The sequence below is a fragment of the Nylanderia fulva genome, unplaced genomic scaffold (genome assembly GCF_048542155.1).
Source record: "Nylanderia fulva isolate GAGA-0341 unplaced genomic scaffold, ASM4854215v1 Scaffold31, whole genome shotgun sequence".
Lineage (NCBI taxonomy): Eukaryota > Metazoa > Arthropoda > Insecta > Hymenoptera > Formicidae > Nylanderia > Nylanderia fulva.
Window position 1 is genome coordinate 103,257 of NW_028190379.1, and position 14,872 is coordinate 118,128.

At 37.1% G+C, this 14,872-nt stretch overlaps 1 protein-coding gene across 3 annotated transcripts in view; it reads left to right on the plus strand.

Moving 5' to 3' along the window:
* Positions 1-14,872, plus strand: part of LOC114938986 (uncharacterized) — a 109,148-nt gene that overhangs the window by 27,644 nt on the left and 66,632 nt on the right. Inside the window, exon 1 of one of the 3 annotated variants that reach the window (XM_029313202.2) lies at positions 5,300-6,296. The exons of the other annotated variants lie outside the window; for them this stretch is intronic. Coding sequence (XP_029169035.2) covers positions 6,180-6,296 — 117 coding nt within the window. The 5' untranslated portion in view covers positions 5,300-6,179. Of the gene's footprint in view, positions 1-5,299; positions 6,297-14,872 lie in introns of those variants that run through there. 3 annotated transcript variants of the gene reach the window in all.

Consider the following 14,872-nt stretch of genomic DNA (forward strand, 5'->3'; position numbering starts at 1 on the left):
CAATAAATAATAAAAATGTACATATTTTTATGTTATGTTTATGTGCACTTATACAAGAGAAATGCTTTATATCAGTTATGTTGAAAATGCAGACAAAATAATGAAAATAATAAAATAAATAATAATAATAATAACAAATACTAAATAAAATATGTAAAATTACCTTTCTAGTACTTAAATTAAAAAATAAAATAATGTACGATTTTAACAAGAGATCGGAAAAAATATAATAAAAACTACAAAATTAAAAATCAATCAAATCTCGATTCAATTCTTTGTGGAATAACAAAATATATATATTGCTTAATCTTTGCTCGATTGAAGTGGAGTTTTTTTTTCCAACGAAATTTTGTCGTTTCAATTTTTTCGGGGCATATACACACTTTTATATTGCGCGTAAACTGTCGCGCGATGCGTTTTTATCGGCGATATGAAATACGATCGATTGGACGAAAGCAATAACATCTCTCTTTCTCTCTCTTCTCTTTTCTCGAATAAATGAAGATATATCTCTCCGCAATCATCTCGTAATCATACGCACGGAAAATCCAGATGCAGCTCGTGAAAATTTAGCGCACGTCATTTTATGGATCCTTGCGATTATATTATGCAACAGATTATAATTCGCTTGCAAGAGAATAAAAAATATTTTAAAGCGTTATTGGAGTCCAGCTTGAACGCAATGCATGCATTAATACGCTGATGTGACCCTTGACATCGTGCTATATTTGTTTGTGCATATAATGTCAGTCAGTCCCTCGAAGAGAAAAATTAGCTGAAAGTCAGTCGTTTTTTACATGAGATATCTGATGAAAGTATTTCGCGTATCATTTATCTCTTATCTAACGTCAATTATTATCATGTACTTACTGCTTGTATAGAATATAAAAATGATAAACTACATGATAAGACTCTCTTACATATTAATATTGAATGAGATTGCAATCGTACTACATTTCAGTGTTTACGTGTATTATACTAGAATTCCGTGTGAAATATTCGCACGTTATCCTAGAATTGTTTTATGTAAGAAAGTTAAAATTGAAGAAATACAAAATATTTAGAGATATATTTATATAAGAAAGATATAAAATATTTAAAAAATAATTATTAAAATTCTTTAAATTTTTTAAAATTAAATATTCGATTAATTAAGGAGATGCTGCCGTTGTTATAGTTTACCGATTGTAAGTTAGGTTAGGTTTACTTTTTATTGAATATACAGATTGAAAAATCCTCCACAATGAAAGTATTATTCTTCTGTACTATTCTTTCATGTCATCTCTATTGGAAGCGCCATATTTTGTGCATAAATAAACTGCAGAACTTTAGTATTAAATAAGTATTGTTATGAGCTGGTGCAAGAGGCTGGTGAAAAACTGTAATTTTTTAACTTTTATTGGTTTTTTATACGAAATTACAGCGCACCCAATTCATTATTAACAGTACTTTAATTGTGGAGAAGGATTTTTCAATTTGTATAGCTAATACAAAGAAAAGCCCTTGAATTCAAAGTCGGTAAAACAGATATGGTCAGCATTTTTTTAATTAATCAATTAAAAACAATGCTACTTATATTTTTTTAAAGAACAATCAAAGAAGAATCAATTAATATGTAGAATATTTATTACGTCTGAAAGACGCTTGCCTTCTTAGATCTCTGAAAAACAAGATCGTCCAGACCTTCTTTCCTCCTTGCAACCTCAGATAGTTCCTTAGCGTCCATGTTTTCGCGGGCATCCGCGTTTAGTAGCCGATAACGCGGTTGCGTATCGAATGGTAACAGCGTGTGCTGGTCGACGGAGGCAAAATCAATTAACTTCGGCGACACGTGTGTGCGTAGCACGCGCGTGCGCACGCGCAATAGGTGCGTACGTGGTGTACATACGTGCGATACTCGTGTATACCGAGTGGGACAGAAATAACAGCGAACTCGAAGCGAGCTCTTCTTTCGGCGAGAAGGATTTGACATTTCTCGAAGTCTTCTTTTGCTGTGAAAAAAAAAAAATGACACTAAACCGCAAATCGCGTGATAGCAAGAATCTATTAAAATATGACTTTATTGCATACTGTCAAAAATTTGTTCTTTCAATGTTTTACAATTTTTTATAACATATGCACTGAAAAAATTATTAAATTAATAAATATTTATTTTAATACTGCCTAATACATAATTTATATAAAGCGAATAGTTTTCACATCAAATAAATATTATTAGTTTTAAATAAATGATTAGGCAGAGTATTGAAATAAATATTTAATCAATTTGTTTCAGTGTGCGATTCCTTTTTTTTTTTAATCATTGTCTACGAAATGTCATTAACATCGGTGTGACTTTTGAGACACCCTGTGTATCGTGGTCTGCACGAGGCGCCTATAATGCGTGCATTAGCCGCGTGGGTTGCTATGGGCAACCCGTGACTAACACACGTTCCAGCATCACGTTTCTCTCTCTCTCGCTTTTCATCTCTCATTTTACCTCCTCTCTTCCCCTTTTTCTCTCTTTTATTTTCTTTTTTTCTCTTCAGTCGGTCCCTTTCTACCCTTCATTCTCCGCTCGTCTTGGATTCAGTGACGTAACGAAGTCGGCGCATTAGACTTGGGAAGTGATGATCGAAGGGGAGGAAATTTTGGGTTTCGAAGCGGTTACGTCGTCGCGTGATTATGCGATTATATGAAGGGATCGCCTCTATTAAGTTGTTAACGAGCTTGTCTTATTTATTTTCTTTTAATCGACTATATTCTTGAACAATCAAACGTATTCGTGAAAATTTTTCAACAATTACATGTCTACCTGAACAGAGAGGAGCGAAGGAAATATTGGTTTTCTTCTCGAAGGAAATAGAAGTGGAGGAAAAACATAACGGTTGATGGATGCTGATGAAGCATCCGATCGCGTGCCTGAAAGTGCATTCCACAAATTACTCGGTACGTTACTGCAGGCCGTCTCTCTTCGTTCGCAGGCGACACGTTTATCCTTCTCAGGGACACCCCAGCTCGTTCTCTCTTCTTCTTCCCGCCTATCTTTTTCTTCTACACGTTTTGTGCTCTAGGTTTAGCATCTGGCGTCCTCGTCTACTGAAACGCGGTTCTCTTCAGGGATGGATCTATGTAAAACGAGAACTCGAAACTCCATCAGAAGTTAATATAATTTTGTATAAGAAAAAAATGTTTGCTAGTTTTTTCCAAAATTTACATGTCGCGCAAAATAAAAGGAAGGATCCTTGTTGTCGATTTTTATTAATGTAGGAGCTTCTTAAAAACGACAGGTTCAGATCTTCTTCCCTTCCGATTCAGGGATGAACCGTATTTCATTTCGACGCGACGATGCGTAACCGAAACGCTTACGCAATGTTTTCTTACGAGGTGTCGAATATCGATTTTACGATACGCGGCACGTGCGTCTAGTCGATAGTCTAGTGGCGAGAGATCGAATTTCTCGGCCTTCCGTGACGATAGTTACCGGTGCATAGCAAAATTAATTAAGTCGTGAGAAAGGATTCTCTGATATCTATATGAAAATTCTAAATAAAAAAAATTTATTACTACGCAGGCTTAGGCATTTATTATACGTCAAAATGTCAAAATATATAATATTTCCTTGATAGAAATTAATTACAATTATTTACCTTGACAACATTGTCAAGATGCCAAAAAATAATGATTAAGAGAATTAATTCTGTTTTATCAATTAAAAAATGATTATTCATTAAAATATTTTCATTTTTTAAAATTTATATTTTGATTGTCTATACAGACTGATAAATCCTTTTCCATAATTAAAGTATTAATATTAACAAACCGTGTAAGCTTATAATTTCAGGTATTAAACGATCCGTATAGCCAAGAAATAGATTTATAGTCGAATCTAACCTCACTTCTCGATCGATAACATGAAACTACTCCGGCATGCTCTTAAGTCCTTCAATCACAAATAATCAAATTTTTCTATCGCGAGGTGTCAACCCTTTGAAACGCATCCATCTTCTAAACATCGTTTAAAAACCTATCGTAAATTACTACTGTCAGAATAAATTTTCTATTTGCGAAAAATCAAGAGTCGAAGCAAACTCGGGTCTAGTTGAAAATGTAAAATAACTTTTCGATCGATAACATGAAACTACTCCGGCATCCTCTTAAATCCCTCAATCACAAATAATCAAATTTTTCTATCGCGAGGTGTCAACCCTTTGAAACGCATCCATCTTCTAATCCATCGTTTAAAAACCTATCGTAAATTACTACTGTCAGAATAAATTTTCTATTCGCGAAAAATCAAGAATCGAAGCAAACTCCTCGGGTCTAGTTGAAAATGTAAAATAAAAAAAGATCACCGTTCGGGGAATCCCTTAGGACAGTGCCTGGGTTTCCGCTGAAGGGAGATCGTCCCTGAACTCGCGGCAGCGTCGCTCGGAAAGGAAGGAGTCGTGGAACTCACAGAAAAGGGGGAGGGCCAGGTCATGGTGGGGGTGGATGAGACACCAAAAGAGGGAGAAGTGGCTAGAGAGAGAAGGAAGACGGAGAATCGCGGCGAACCTTCGACCATCACCCCCTTGTTGGGGAATGCTCTCTTCTCTTCTCCGGTCGGCTCTATCGTCTTGCTTTCTGACCGGCTTCGGACAAAAGGGGGAGAGGAAGAAATAACGGCGCATAGAGAGCGAGAGGAGAGTATAGCTCTAAGAAAATGAGCGGGAGAAGGAGGAACGTTGGAATACTAAGTGGAGGGAGATAACGCGAGTGGAGAAGGAAAGAGAAAGTCGTCAGAAGGCTGAATAAAGAAAGAGGAATTAACAATTCTAGCAACGAATTGGATAAAGGCGACGAAACAGCAGATACGAGGAGGAAGATGACTTTTAAAGGAAGGCCCGGAAGATCGTCGAGGGTGGACCAGAGGCCAGAGAGGAAGAAGCTAATCAGATACCAGTAGGCGGAAGAGAAACTTAATCTTCCAAAATTAAAAATACACAATCGTGGCGTCTCGGGATGAAAAACCTCGACGAGGACAGAGAGTCATCAGGCTCCCCTTGGCGAGAGAGACGGAATTTCGAATAAGACAGAGTGAGGTTAGTAGAAAGGAGAGAGACGGAGCAGCCCAGCAGGGCAGGGAGCACAAACCGACTAGTTAGAGGAAAGGAAAGAGAGCGAGGTAGTGGGATAGAGAGCAAAGCGGACTATTCGAAGAGAAGGGTGAACGAAACGTGGGGAAGGACAGAGACAGAGCCAGAAAGAGAGACGGGGATGGAGAACAGAGGGACCAGGCAGGCCGAGAGCCGCCTCCATCCATACCACCTCCAGCATTCCCAGCCTGCACACACAGAGTTGCAGCTGCACCAGTGCGGCAGAGTGCGTGGCTCTCCGCGCATGCAAGAATATGTGTACTACTAGGTGTGTGTGCGTGTGTTTTGTACATAGATGTGTGTAAAACATATTTGTACTGTGCGACGCGCAACAATATCGCTGTCAAGCAATTTTGACGCCGTTTCTGCTCGCGCGTGGACGACGAATATTCTTCCCAAATCATCGTCATCATTCGCGGGTGCAGCTGGGATCCACTCGAACGTGTCGTAATTAAGATCGGCGACGTTTTCGTGAATTCGTAATTCGGGTCCGGATCGATATTTATGCGTCAACCCTCCGGCTCGCTTCCGCAACCCTTCGTCCGCGATAGACAGGGCTTTCAAAAGTGACGTAGACACGCGGATGGAGTGAGGGAGAAGCTCGGTCTCGTCGTTTCTCGAATTGACACTTGACATTGCGTTGGAGCAGCTTCGAGGAAGAGGAGGAAGACGCTGTTTTGGGTGATTTTTTTTCTCCCGAAGAGAGTGCACGTGTGCGAGTCCCGAGCAGAGAGGTGCAACTATCGATCGCGTCTCCGCTGTCTCGAAAAGCGCGTGTCTCCGTTAGCCGGTTCGGAAAAGGAGAGAGAGAGAAAGAGAGAAAAAAGAGAAACTGACATTTTGCGCAAATGTCAAACGCGCTCCCGTAACTTCCGCGCAATTGGAGCGTGGCCTGCGATAAAATCTGGAAGGAAACTGGATTCCTTTCTTCCCCAATCGAGAGTGATGACAGATATGTGAGGGCGATGACTCGGGACACGTGATTACGAGGAAGCGATCAAAAGCTGTCGGAAGATTAAACATTGACTGAGAGAAAAAAGGAAACGGAGATATCGTACTGTCATGGATTGGATAAGGAGGCAGGACATCAAGGAAGAGTCGCAGAAGATCCCTAACGTTTTGACACCGGAGGATGACGACGAGTGTTACTTCGAGGATGAGACGGTAGACGAGGGAATGGTACGTGAGATTTTTTTCTCACACGTGAGATTTTTTCTCGGCGCGATTTAATTCAGCAAACATCGCGCTTTTATTTTTGAGATAATTTTTTTTTTTTTTTTTTTTTAAGATATTTATATAAAATGACATTCGCAATTAATTTATTTGCAATGCAATCGATGTTGACTATTTGCTGGATCATTTATATTGATGTAAACAAGAAACCTGATAGTACATTGTATATTAATTACATATCGTTATTTTATAAATATTTTTATTGAAACAATTTATACAATAAAAATATATATATATATATTACATATTTTATATATATATAAATATATCTTTCGATAAATGGCTATAAAATACGGTATATAATTAATATAAGTAACATACTATATATATTATTATATATAAATATATTAAATGGCTGAAACAAAAATCAAGATAAAATTAGTGTTTTACAAGAAAATTGAACTAAAACAAAAATGAAGATAAAATTAATGTTTACAAGAAAATTGCGCAATCTGGAACTTGATTAAAGATCACTCTATCTAGTATCATGACATTTCTTCGCTCGGTCAAGGAAATAAAAATTTGCATATTCCAGTTTAAAGACTTTTTTTATTCAAGAAATGCATTCCTTTAATAACAGTTACACGGCAAAGTTACGATCATTATATCTTGGCATCTTCGTCTATAAATATTAATGAGAGGCTTATCAACTGCTCGTTTCCCTGGTCGTCATAATTATTGGCGATGATTATATCGGCGATTATCGATAATTCGCGAGTTCTTCTTAATTATATGAGCTCTCTCAATTTCAAACACTTTCATGTCCTTCTGGAGTTTTTTTTCGAAATCTGTCATCGCCAGAGTCATCTCGATCCATTGCCGTGACATGTGTGACAGAGTCTCGAATTTTCTATATAAGTCAGATAGAATTAAAGGGGAGTGCTGACCATTAGGGTGTTCGATTATATGTCACCGCCATTCTTTTTTCCCAACCACCCGTCGTGAAAGATGCGAGTTAAAGCTCACATCACGCGATGATTTTTTAGTGACGCAATTTATTATATAATATTATATAATAATTTTATTTATATAATAATTAATATAATAATATATTTATAATATAGTACTAATATTGTGCAATATATAAATATTTCATATGCATATGTATTTATTACAATAACTAGGTTCCTGTTGCTAAAATAGCAAAATCAAGAAGCTGAAAATTTATATTTGCGATTTCGACTTATTGTTGGCGAAATTATTTTTCTTCGCGCTTTACGTCCACGAACGTTTTCGCTCTGTTAGCAGGGATCGCGGCGTGAATCAGGCTTAAACTAGGACGGCGGGAAAATAGGCTCGAGTGTAAAATTACGGGCGAATCTACTACTGTTACGACCATTGTGTTCCTCCGAAGTGGCCGCTTGAATTACTAACCGTCGGGCGCGGAGTTGCACTTCGCTCGTCGCAAAATTGCATATGCGTGCGTGCGCATTTGCGCAAACATTTAAACGGGGCCACGAAGAGCCGCGCGACGATAAGTCTGAAAATTATACGAGAGATCGCCGCCGGGGTCACATATTGAATATGCCATCATCAGTCTCTGTAGTCATCGAAGTCATGTCATTTAAGGCGGTGTCACTGATCCACGGTTCGCGAATTATTTAGTCCTTGAACTCTCGAACCGGCGCGAGAGGTGCAATTAGCTTTGATTTAAGAATAAAGGTACGAGAATAAAGGTATTAGTTGATATTAAATTTTTTAACTGATTTTGTTTATATTTGTATTGAATAAATATTAATTATATTTAATATATTATTAATATTAGATATATTTATTTATTTATTATATACTTTTTAAATGTGAATTTAAAAGAATTTAATGAAAAAATATATAATATTTAATGTATTTAATTATTAAATATATATAGTATTTTTTATTAATAATTAAATATATATAATATAATATTTGTTAAATTTGTACTAAAAGTTACTATATATTTAATTTTCTTAAGTCTCGCGGTCAGTTTTCTAACTTCAAACTTTTTCTGAAAAAAGGCGCGAAAAGGGATATAATGACGCAATTATGTCAAGTTTTGGCGTCAAATATTGCTGACTCGGGCGAAAAAAAAAGAATTGCGATTATATATCGTGAAGTCACGCGCGAAATCCGAATTTTTCGTCTTTCTCGCGGCATTTCTAGTCGAATATCTTCGGTAAGAGCCAGCGATAAGTTACTCGAAGCCACTTTGGAAACCCTGGCAACGCCGGAGGGTTCCACGATGATTCAGCGCCAGCTGCGTCTTCTCGAAGGAGGAGGAGGACGATGAGGAGGAGGAGAGAGAGAGAGGAAAGTGACTCGAAATTTGTTAGTCAAAAACACCGAAAACGCATCGATTAAATATGTATACGTCACTCGAGCGAATATTCGACGAGGTGGATTTTCACCTTGTGAATCCCACTTCCTGCTATCTTCCTTGAACGATCGTATCGGCCGGAAGTGTGCGATGACTCGCCGTGACTCGCATCGAAAACACACCGAAATAGATAAACTAGTGGAGTATTCGCCATAAAAAAAGCGCGGGAATAGAATATCCGATATATTTCAACTTTGCGTGCGATGAATTACCTTTCTCGAAGGTCCATTTATTTTTACGTCAAATGTTTTTTTTATCAACCGCGTGTATCACGAGAAAAATATACACAACGCACGTCATTATTTATTAAATTGAATTTTTATTAGAGTTGCGTGTAGGGACGCAATTAATAATAGTAAAAATATCTTTAATAAACATGACTATCAAGAATGAGTGATTTAAGGTGATGCTGACCATGACTGTTTTACCGACTTTGAGTTCAAAGGCTTTTCTTTTTATTGGCTATATAGATTGACAAATCCTTCTCCATAATTAAAGTACTAATAATAATGAACGGGGAGTGCTATAATTTCGTATAAAAGATTAAAAAAATACAGTTTTTTATCAGCTCATAACAATACTTATTTAATACAACAGTTCTGCAGTTTATTTGTGCACAAAATACGGCACTTCCAATAGAGATGACATGAAAAAATAATACTTTTGTTGTGAAGGATTTTTCAATCTGTATGTTCGATAAAAAATGAATTTAACCTAACTTAAAGTCGGTAAAAGAACTACGGCAACATCCCCTTAAATATATACCTTTTGACTTTTGTGGAAGGGAAAAAACGAATCCTAAAGTTTTTCCCTAAATACACTTGATAAAATTTACATTCAAGCCCTCCCTCGCACCGTAATCTAAGTTTATACCTCGGCGTCGCGTCGACGAAATTCAACTTACTTCCGAAAGTTGACATCAAACATGGCACGAGTAGTTCATACATTTCATACAGACCGATACATTCCCTGTGCGCGTGCCGAAACAACGGGGTTGCCCGGAGATTGAAATATAATTTCAATTATTGATAAAGAGAGAGAGAAGGAGAAAGATAGCACAATAAAGAGAGAATCCAGAAGAGCAAACGGAAGCGAGGGTGTCTATCGCTCGGAGCCACCGTCCGCAGACAGAAAAAGGGAGGGAGGACCAGTCATGGGGAGTGAAAGGGGGAACTGATAGGCCGACTATATTCCAGTTGCCCGTATTTCCACCCCACCGACCACGTCGGGCGATGAAGTATGACTCACCCTCGCGGTGCCGCCAGCCCCGTGTTTTTCGGCTCTTCCGCGTGTCGCTGCCGAATCTGCTCCCCTCATCGCGGAGTCGACGAGAGAACGAGCATTATCCTAATCCGTGACGACGGCTGGAGGAAAGATGCACTATCGGGACACACGCTATTTATACTGCACGCACGCTCTCAGGTGTCCGGGCGTCATTGTTCGTGACGAGCGTCTCGTTTGCTCGTTACCAAAGTCGGGGGTCTCGTTCCTTTCGGGGGCGACGGGTCGTCATGGACGATCAGTGGCCAAAGTTAATTCGAGTTTTAGGAGAGAAAGAAAGTGTAAATGTGTGTGCGCTTGCTTGTGCACGCGCTAGCGATAGAGGGGAGATTGTATTTTGCAATCACTCTATGTGCTCGCAAGCTGGAAATAATAGGAATTGACATCCAAGGGTTATTGTTACAATGCGTATTCTTTGTTAATCGTATTTTCGTATAGTGGTCTTTCATGGTTTTATTTTGTTTTATTTTCGTTTTTTTTGTACATTATATATATATATATATATATATATATATATATTATATTTTTTTGTATTACACGTGCAGGCAAAGTGGCACTTTGTGTGCGTGTTTCCTGTGCGGAAAGCGGCCGATTTCCCACGCCGCCATCTAGCGGCGACGCGGTGAGTGAATAAGCCGCATTCAAAGCCATTGCCTACGGCTGAGCCGCGTTCAAAGTCATTGCCCACGGCTAAAGTCGTGGGCAATACATTGCTCTCGCCTTTGGCTCGTGCGTCCATCTCCCGCACTCGTGACCAATTGTCAACTTTCCGCACTTGATACACAATATACTATTATTATTATATACACGGGATAATTTTCTCTTAGAATTTACCCTGAAAATTGTGGGACAATATGGTACTGGAAGAATTTTGTAAGAGTTTCTCTGTGATTAATATTTATCACAATAAAAAATAATAATATGTACATAGTAAAATTAATCGAAGATGTTTTACATCTTATTGTAATAAATATTAATATTTTTATAGTGGTTAATATTAATCAGAGAAACTCATAAAATTCTTCCATATTGTCCCACGATTACCATGTTTTTTAGTGTTAAGAGAAAATTTTTCATATTTTATAATATTATAACAACACACTACTATATATGTGTGAATGGAATATGTTTAAAAATATGATAAATTAGTAATATAAATTTTTCTGCTCCGAAGCGATGTAATTCCATTTTTAAGAGAAGAGAAATTTTGTAGAGAAAATAATTTTTCATAATTATATAATAATGAAAAATTACGTAACTACTAAAGATCGAAAATAATCTTAAACTAAATAAAATAAATATATATTTCATCTACTTATTTTTATATCACTAACATACTTCATACCATTTGGAAATAAGAGACTCGTATATCTGCACCGTATTTAGTATCATCGTCAAAGTAAAAAGAATAGCATCTAATCTACACATGGTGCAGACAAGAAAAAGATCTAATTTACATATGGTGGAACTAGCATGAGCGTGGTTGGCGAACGAATTAAACTCATTATCTTTCTTTCTTTTTATATACTAATATATATTCCAAAAGGAGTGAGATATAAACATTTGAACAAAACTTCAAAAATGTTTAAAAACAAAAAAATTTTTTTTTTATTTCCCGATCTAATCCTCGTGAAGCGCTCGGCCTTTTATCGCGTCTGCGGGGTATGATTCTGGATTTCGTTAGGGAAGAAGATCCTCTATTCAATCGTATCGTGCCTCGTGCGAGTCGAGGGACGGTTTTCGATGTCGGGATGAGATTATACGGGGCGCGGTCCCTTCGAAGGTGGAGAAACACGGATTTATGCCCTACGTATGGCCGCACGCGTGGACGAGAGAATGCACTTCAGGTGATCATTATTGCTGTCACAAAGGGAGGAACAGGGGGTTGGAGAGGGAGGGGAAGACCGCGAAGATTCTCAGAACTCGCTGTCCGTCCATCGCGGAGGCGGAGGTTATTTACCGTCATTGTCTGGTCGATCGATACCAGGCGAGAATTATCGCCACTCCGTATATAATCGAGAGGAATCCTCTCCTTTTTTTTATATTATTTATTATTTTCATTTCTATTATAGAGAATTGGCACGAGCTCGCCACAGGCTCGTAATAAGTGCACTTTTCCATTCGTTTATTCACACGCAAACGAACTTCATCGAATTTTTCCCTTCATTTTTGCGATATATTTATATATTTTTTATTTATTTTATTATATATTTATATTTATTATTATTTTATATTAATTATATATTTTTTATATGTACGTATACATACCGATTCGTAATTATCGCATATTGTAGTATTTTATTATATAATATTTTATTAAATTATATTTAATTGTTATATATATTTTTTCGAGAGTTTAATAGATCTGTAATTACACGAGAACCTATGAAAAATTTTGTTTGCGATTTAAATACATATATTTATGATTATCGAATTTTATATAATTTTTCTCGGGTTTAATATAGCATTTTTTTAAACAATACATTTTTTTTTATTTAAAAAACGGAAGCTGCAAAATTTCTTGTCTTTGTTGTTGGTAAAATTTTTTATATCGATTTTTCGGGATCTCCCAAATTTTTCTTCCTCGTGATTATGCATGTACAAAATACTCAGATCTTCTTCGCTTCATTCGATGTCTACTTAAAACATGAAGAGAGTTCCTCCAGTCTGGCGCCAAGCAATAATAAAACCGTACGCCCACGCTGGATCGACAAGGTTTTCGGCTCGGTCGGGTTCACGGATCCGTGTATACACACGGAATCGCGTTGAATGAACCTCACGAAATATATACATATATACGCGAACAAGTCGGGAGAATTGATATTCGCATACGGCGAATCGTTCTCGGGCGAAACATCTGCTCGTCGCGTTGAAAACGCTGACTTCGAATTAGGGATAATTTTTATGCAACCGCGGCTTCGTGCCTGAAAAGAAACGCTGACTGGTTAGTAGGGGATTTCGTAACTCTTGTCAGGCGATGACAGAATCGACCGAATAAAGTTGTAAGAGAGAAGTCTGCGTTTAAACATCTTTCGACATATCTCGTAATATCTTCGCCATTTTTCCCTCAAGGATTTCTTAACTCGATTCTACTCTTTTGACGTAGCACTTGACATTTCTCCCGCCTTATTTCACCATGAATAGACCTAAAACACATATTGTTTACATATCGTCGGCACGAAGTGTGAGTTCGGACCAGCTGTTACTTTTGGCCGGGGAAAGAAAGATCTTAATTGCCAGGCCACGTCGTATATCATTAGACTGTGCGATGTAGAGGAAACAGCTGATCAAAGATGAACGCTGCAATAAAGTTGACGCAACGAAAAACGACGTCGCACGAGACTCGACCTATTGTGTACGGCATGTACGAGGATGATACGGCGTCCATTAGGTGAACGAATTGTACGAATCGTAAATTCGGTGGAGAGTACTCTTGTCGCGCTCGGAAATTCGTGTGCGGCGCGAGCGGACCTTTACCTGGTCTGATTAGGTTTTCTCGCTCCGGAATGTCATTTATCACCGAACCGGGGGACCGCTTTTGGGAATCCAAGTCCGACGAGACCCAAAACGGGTGACTTATACCGCCACAAAAAGACCTCCACGAAGCTTCCACGAACGTCGCGTTGCCGAAAAACCACATTATTATATCTCTTGCAGATATCGTCTCCTGATGAATATTCGATCTGCGTGAGAATCCACTTTAATTATTATTAATTATTTTTTTTAAATTAATATTTGTAATTTTTTATTTATTATATTTAGTATACATTACATTTATATATCCCTTTAATTAATATTTAGGAATTAATTATTAACGCTAGGATTATCACACCTTCGATTATTTTAACCGTAATTAATTAATGTTCCATTTAAAATTCTCACAGAATGAATTAAAAATGTAATATAATATTGCATAAAATATATTTAATTACTGTAATATTTATAATTACATAGAAAACAAAATTTTCACGAAAAATAAAGAAAATAATTGATATTTTTCTTTCAACAAATAAAAATGCTTTATGTTCAATAATTTTTATTCTCCTTGATAATTTTTGTTTTTTCATTCCTATAATATTGTCTAAAATATTTGGGCTTTTAAGGTGATTCTAAACGTTCTTGAGAACTCTGTGATTTCCGTTCTGTTTTATCGACAAAATGTGAGGTTAGATAAACTATAATTCTATTTATTGGCTATACGGATTATTTTTTATTCAAAATTAGAACGCTTCGCCCTTTGTTAATATTAACGAAGCGTTCTAATTTCGGGTAAAAAACAATCCGCATAGCCAATAAATAGATTTATAGTTTATCTAACCTCACATTTGGTCGATAAAACAGGAAGGAGACTTAAGTTAACTTAGGATCTCTTTAACGAAGATTTTTAAAATACACTTTTTATACAATTCGCGTAAAATATAATTGTAATTAAAAATAGAAGATAATCAGGTTCTCCGTCTTCAGAGGAGTAACTGAAGAAATGAAACTGTTCGTCTTAAAGAAAAATCGAAATATTCCGCATATACATATATGTATATCGCCACTCGTGATATACGTCGAAAGTGTATTCACCGATAAGACAAGCAACGCATCTCGTAAACAGTTCAATAGAATTTATGTTAAACGCCGTTCTCTCTCTTTCTTACCTCTCTTAATCTTCTCTCATTCGCTTTCCGGTATTACTATTCCGCATTTAACGGGTACCATTTCGCTCTTTCTCCATTGTACGTTACAAGATAACCCTCTTCCCGTTTACTTGGAGAGGGTATCATCTTTCTCATTATAAGCCCCCTCGACGCGAAATGAGAGCGTAACGTGAGAGCCGGTTATGAAAATGCATATTTCGTCGCATATCACCGTTATGCATTTTTGATCGTCAGCGAAGAAG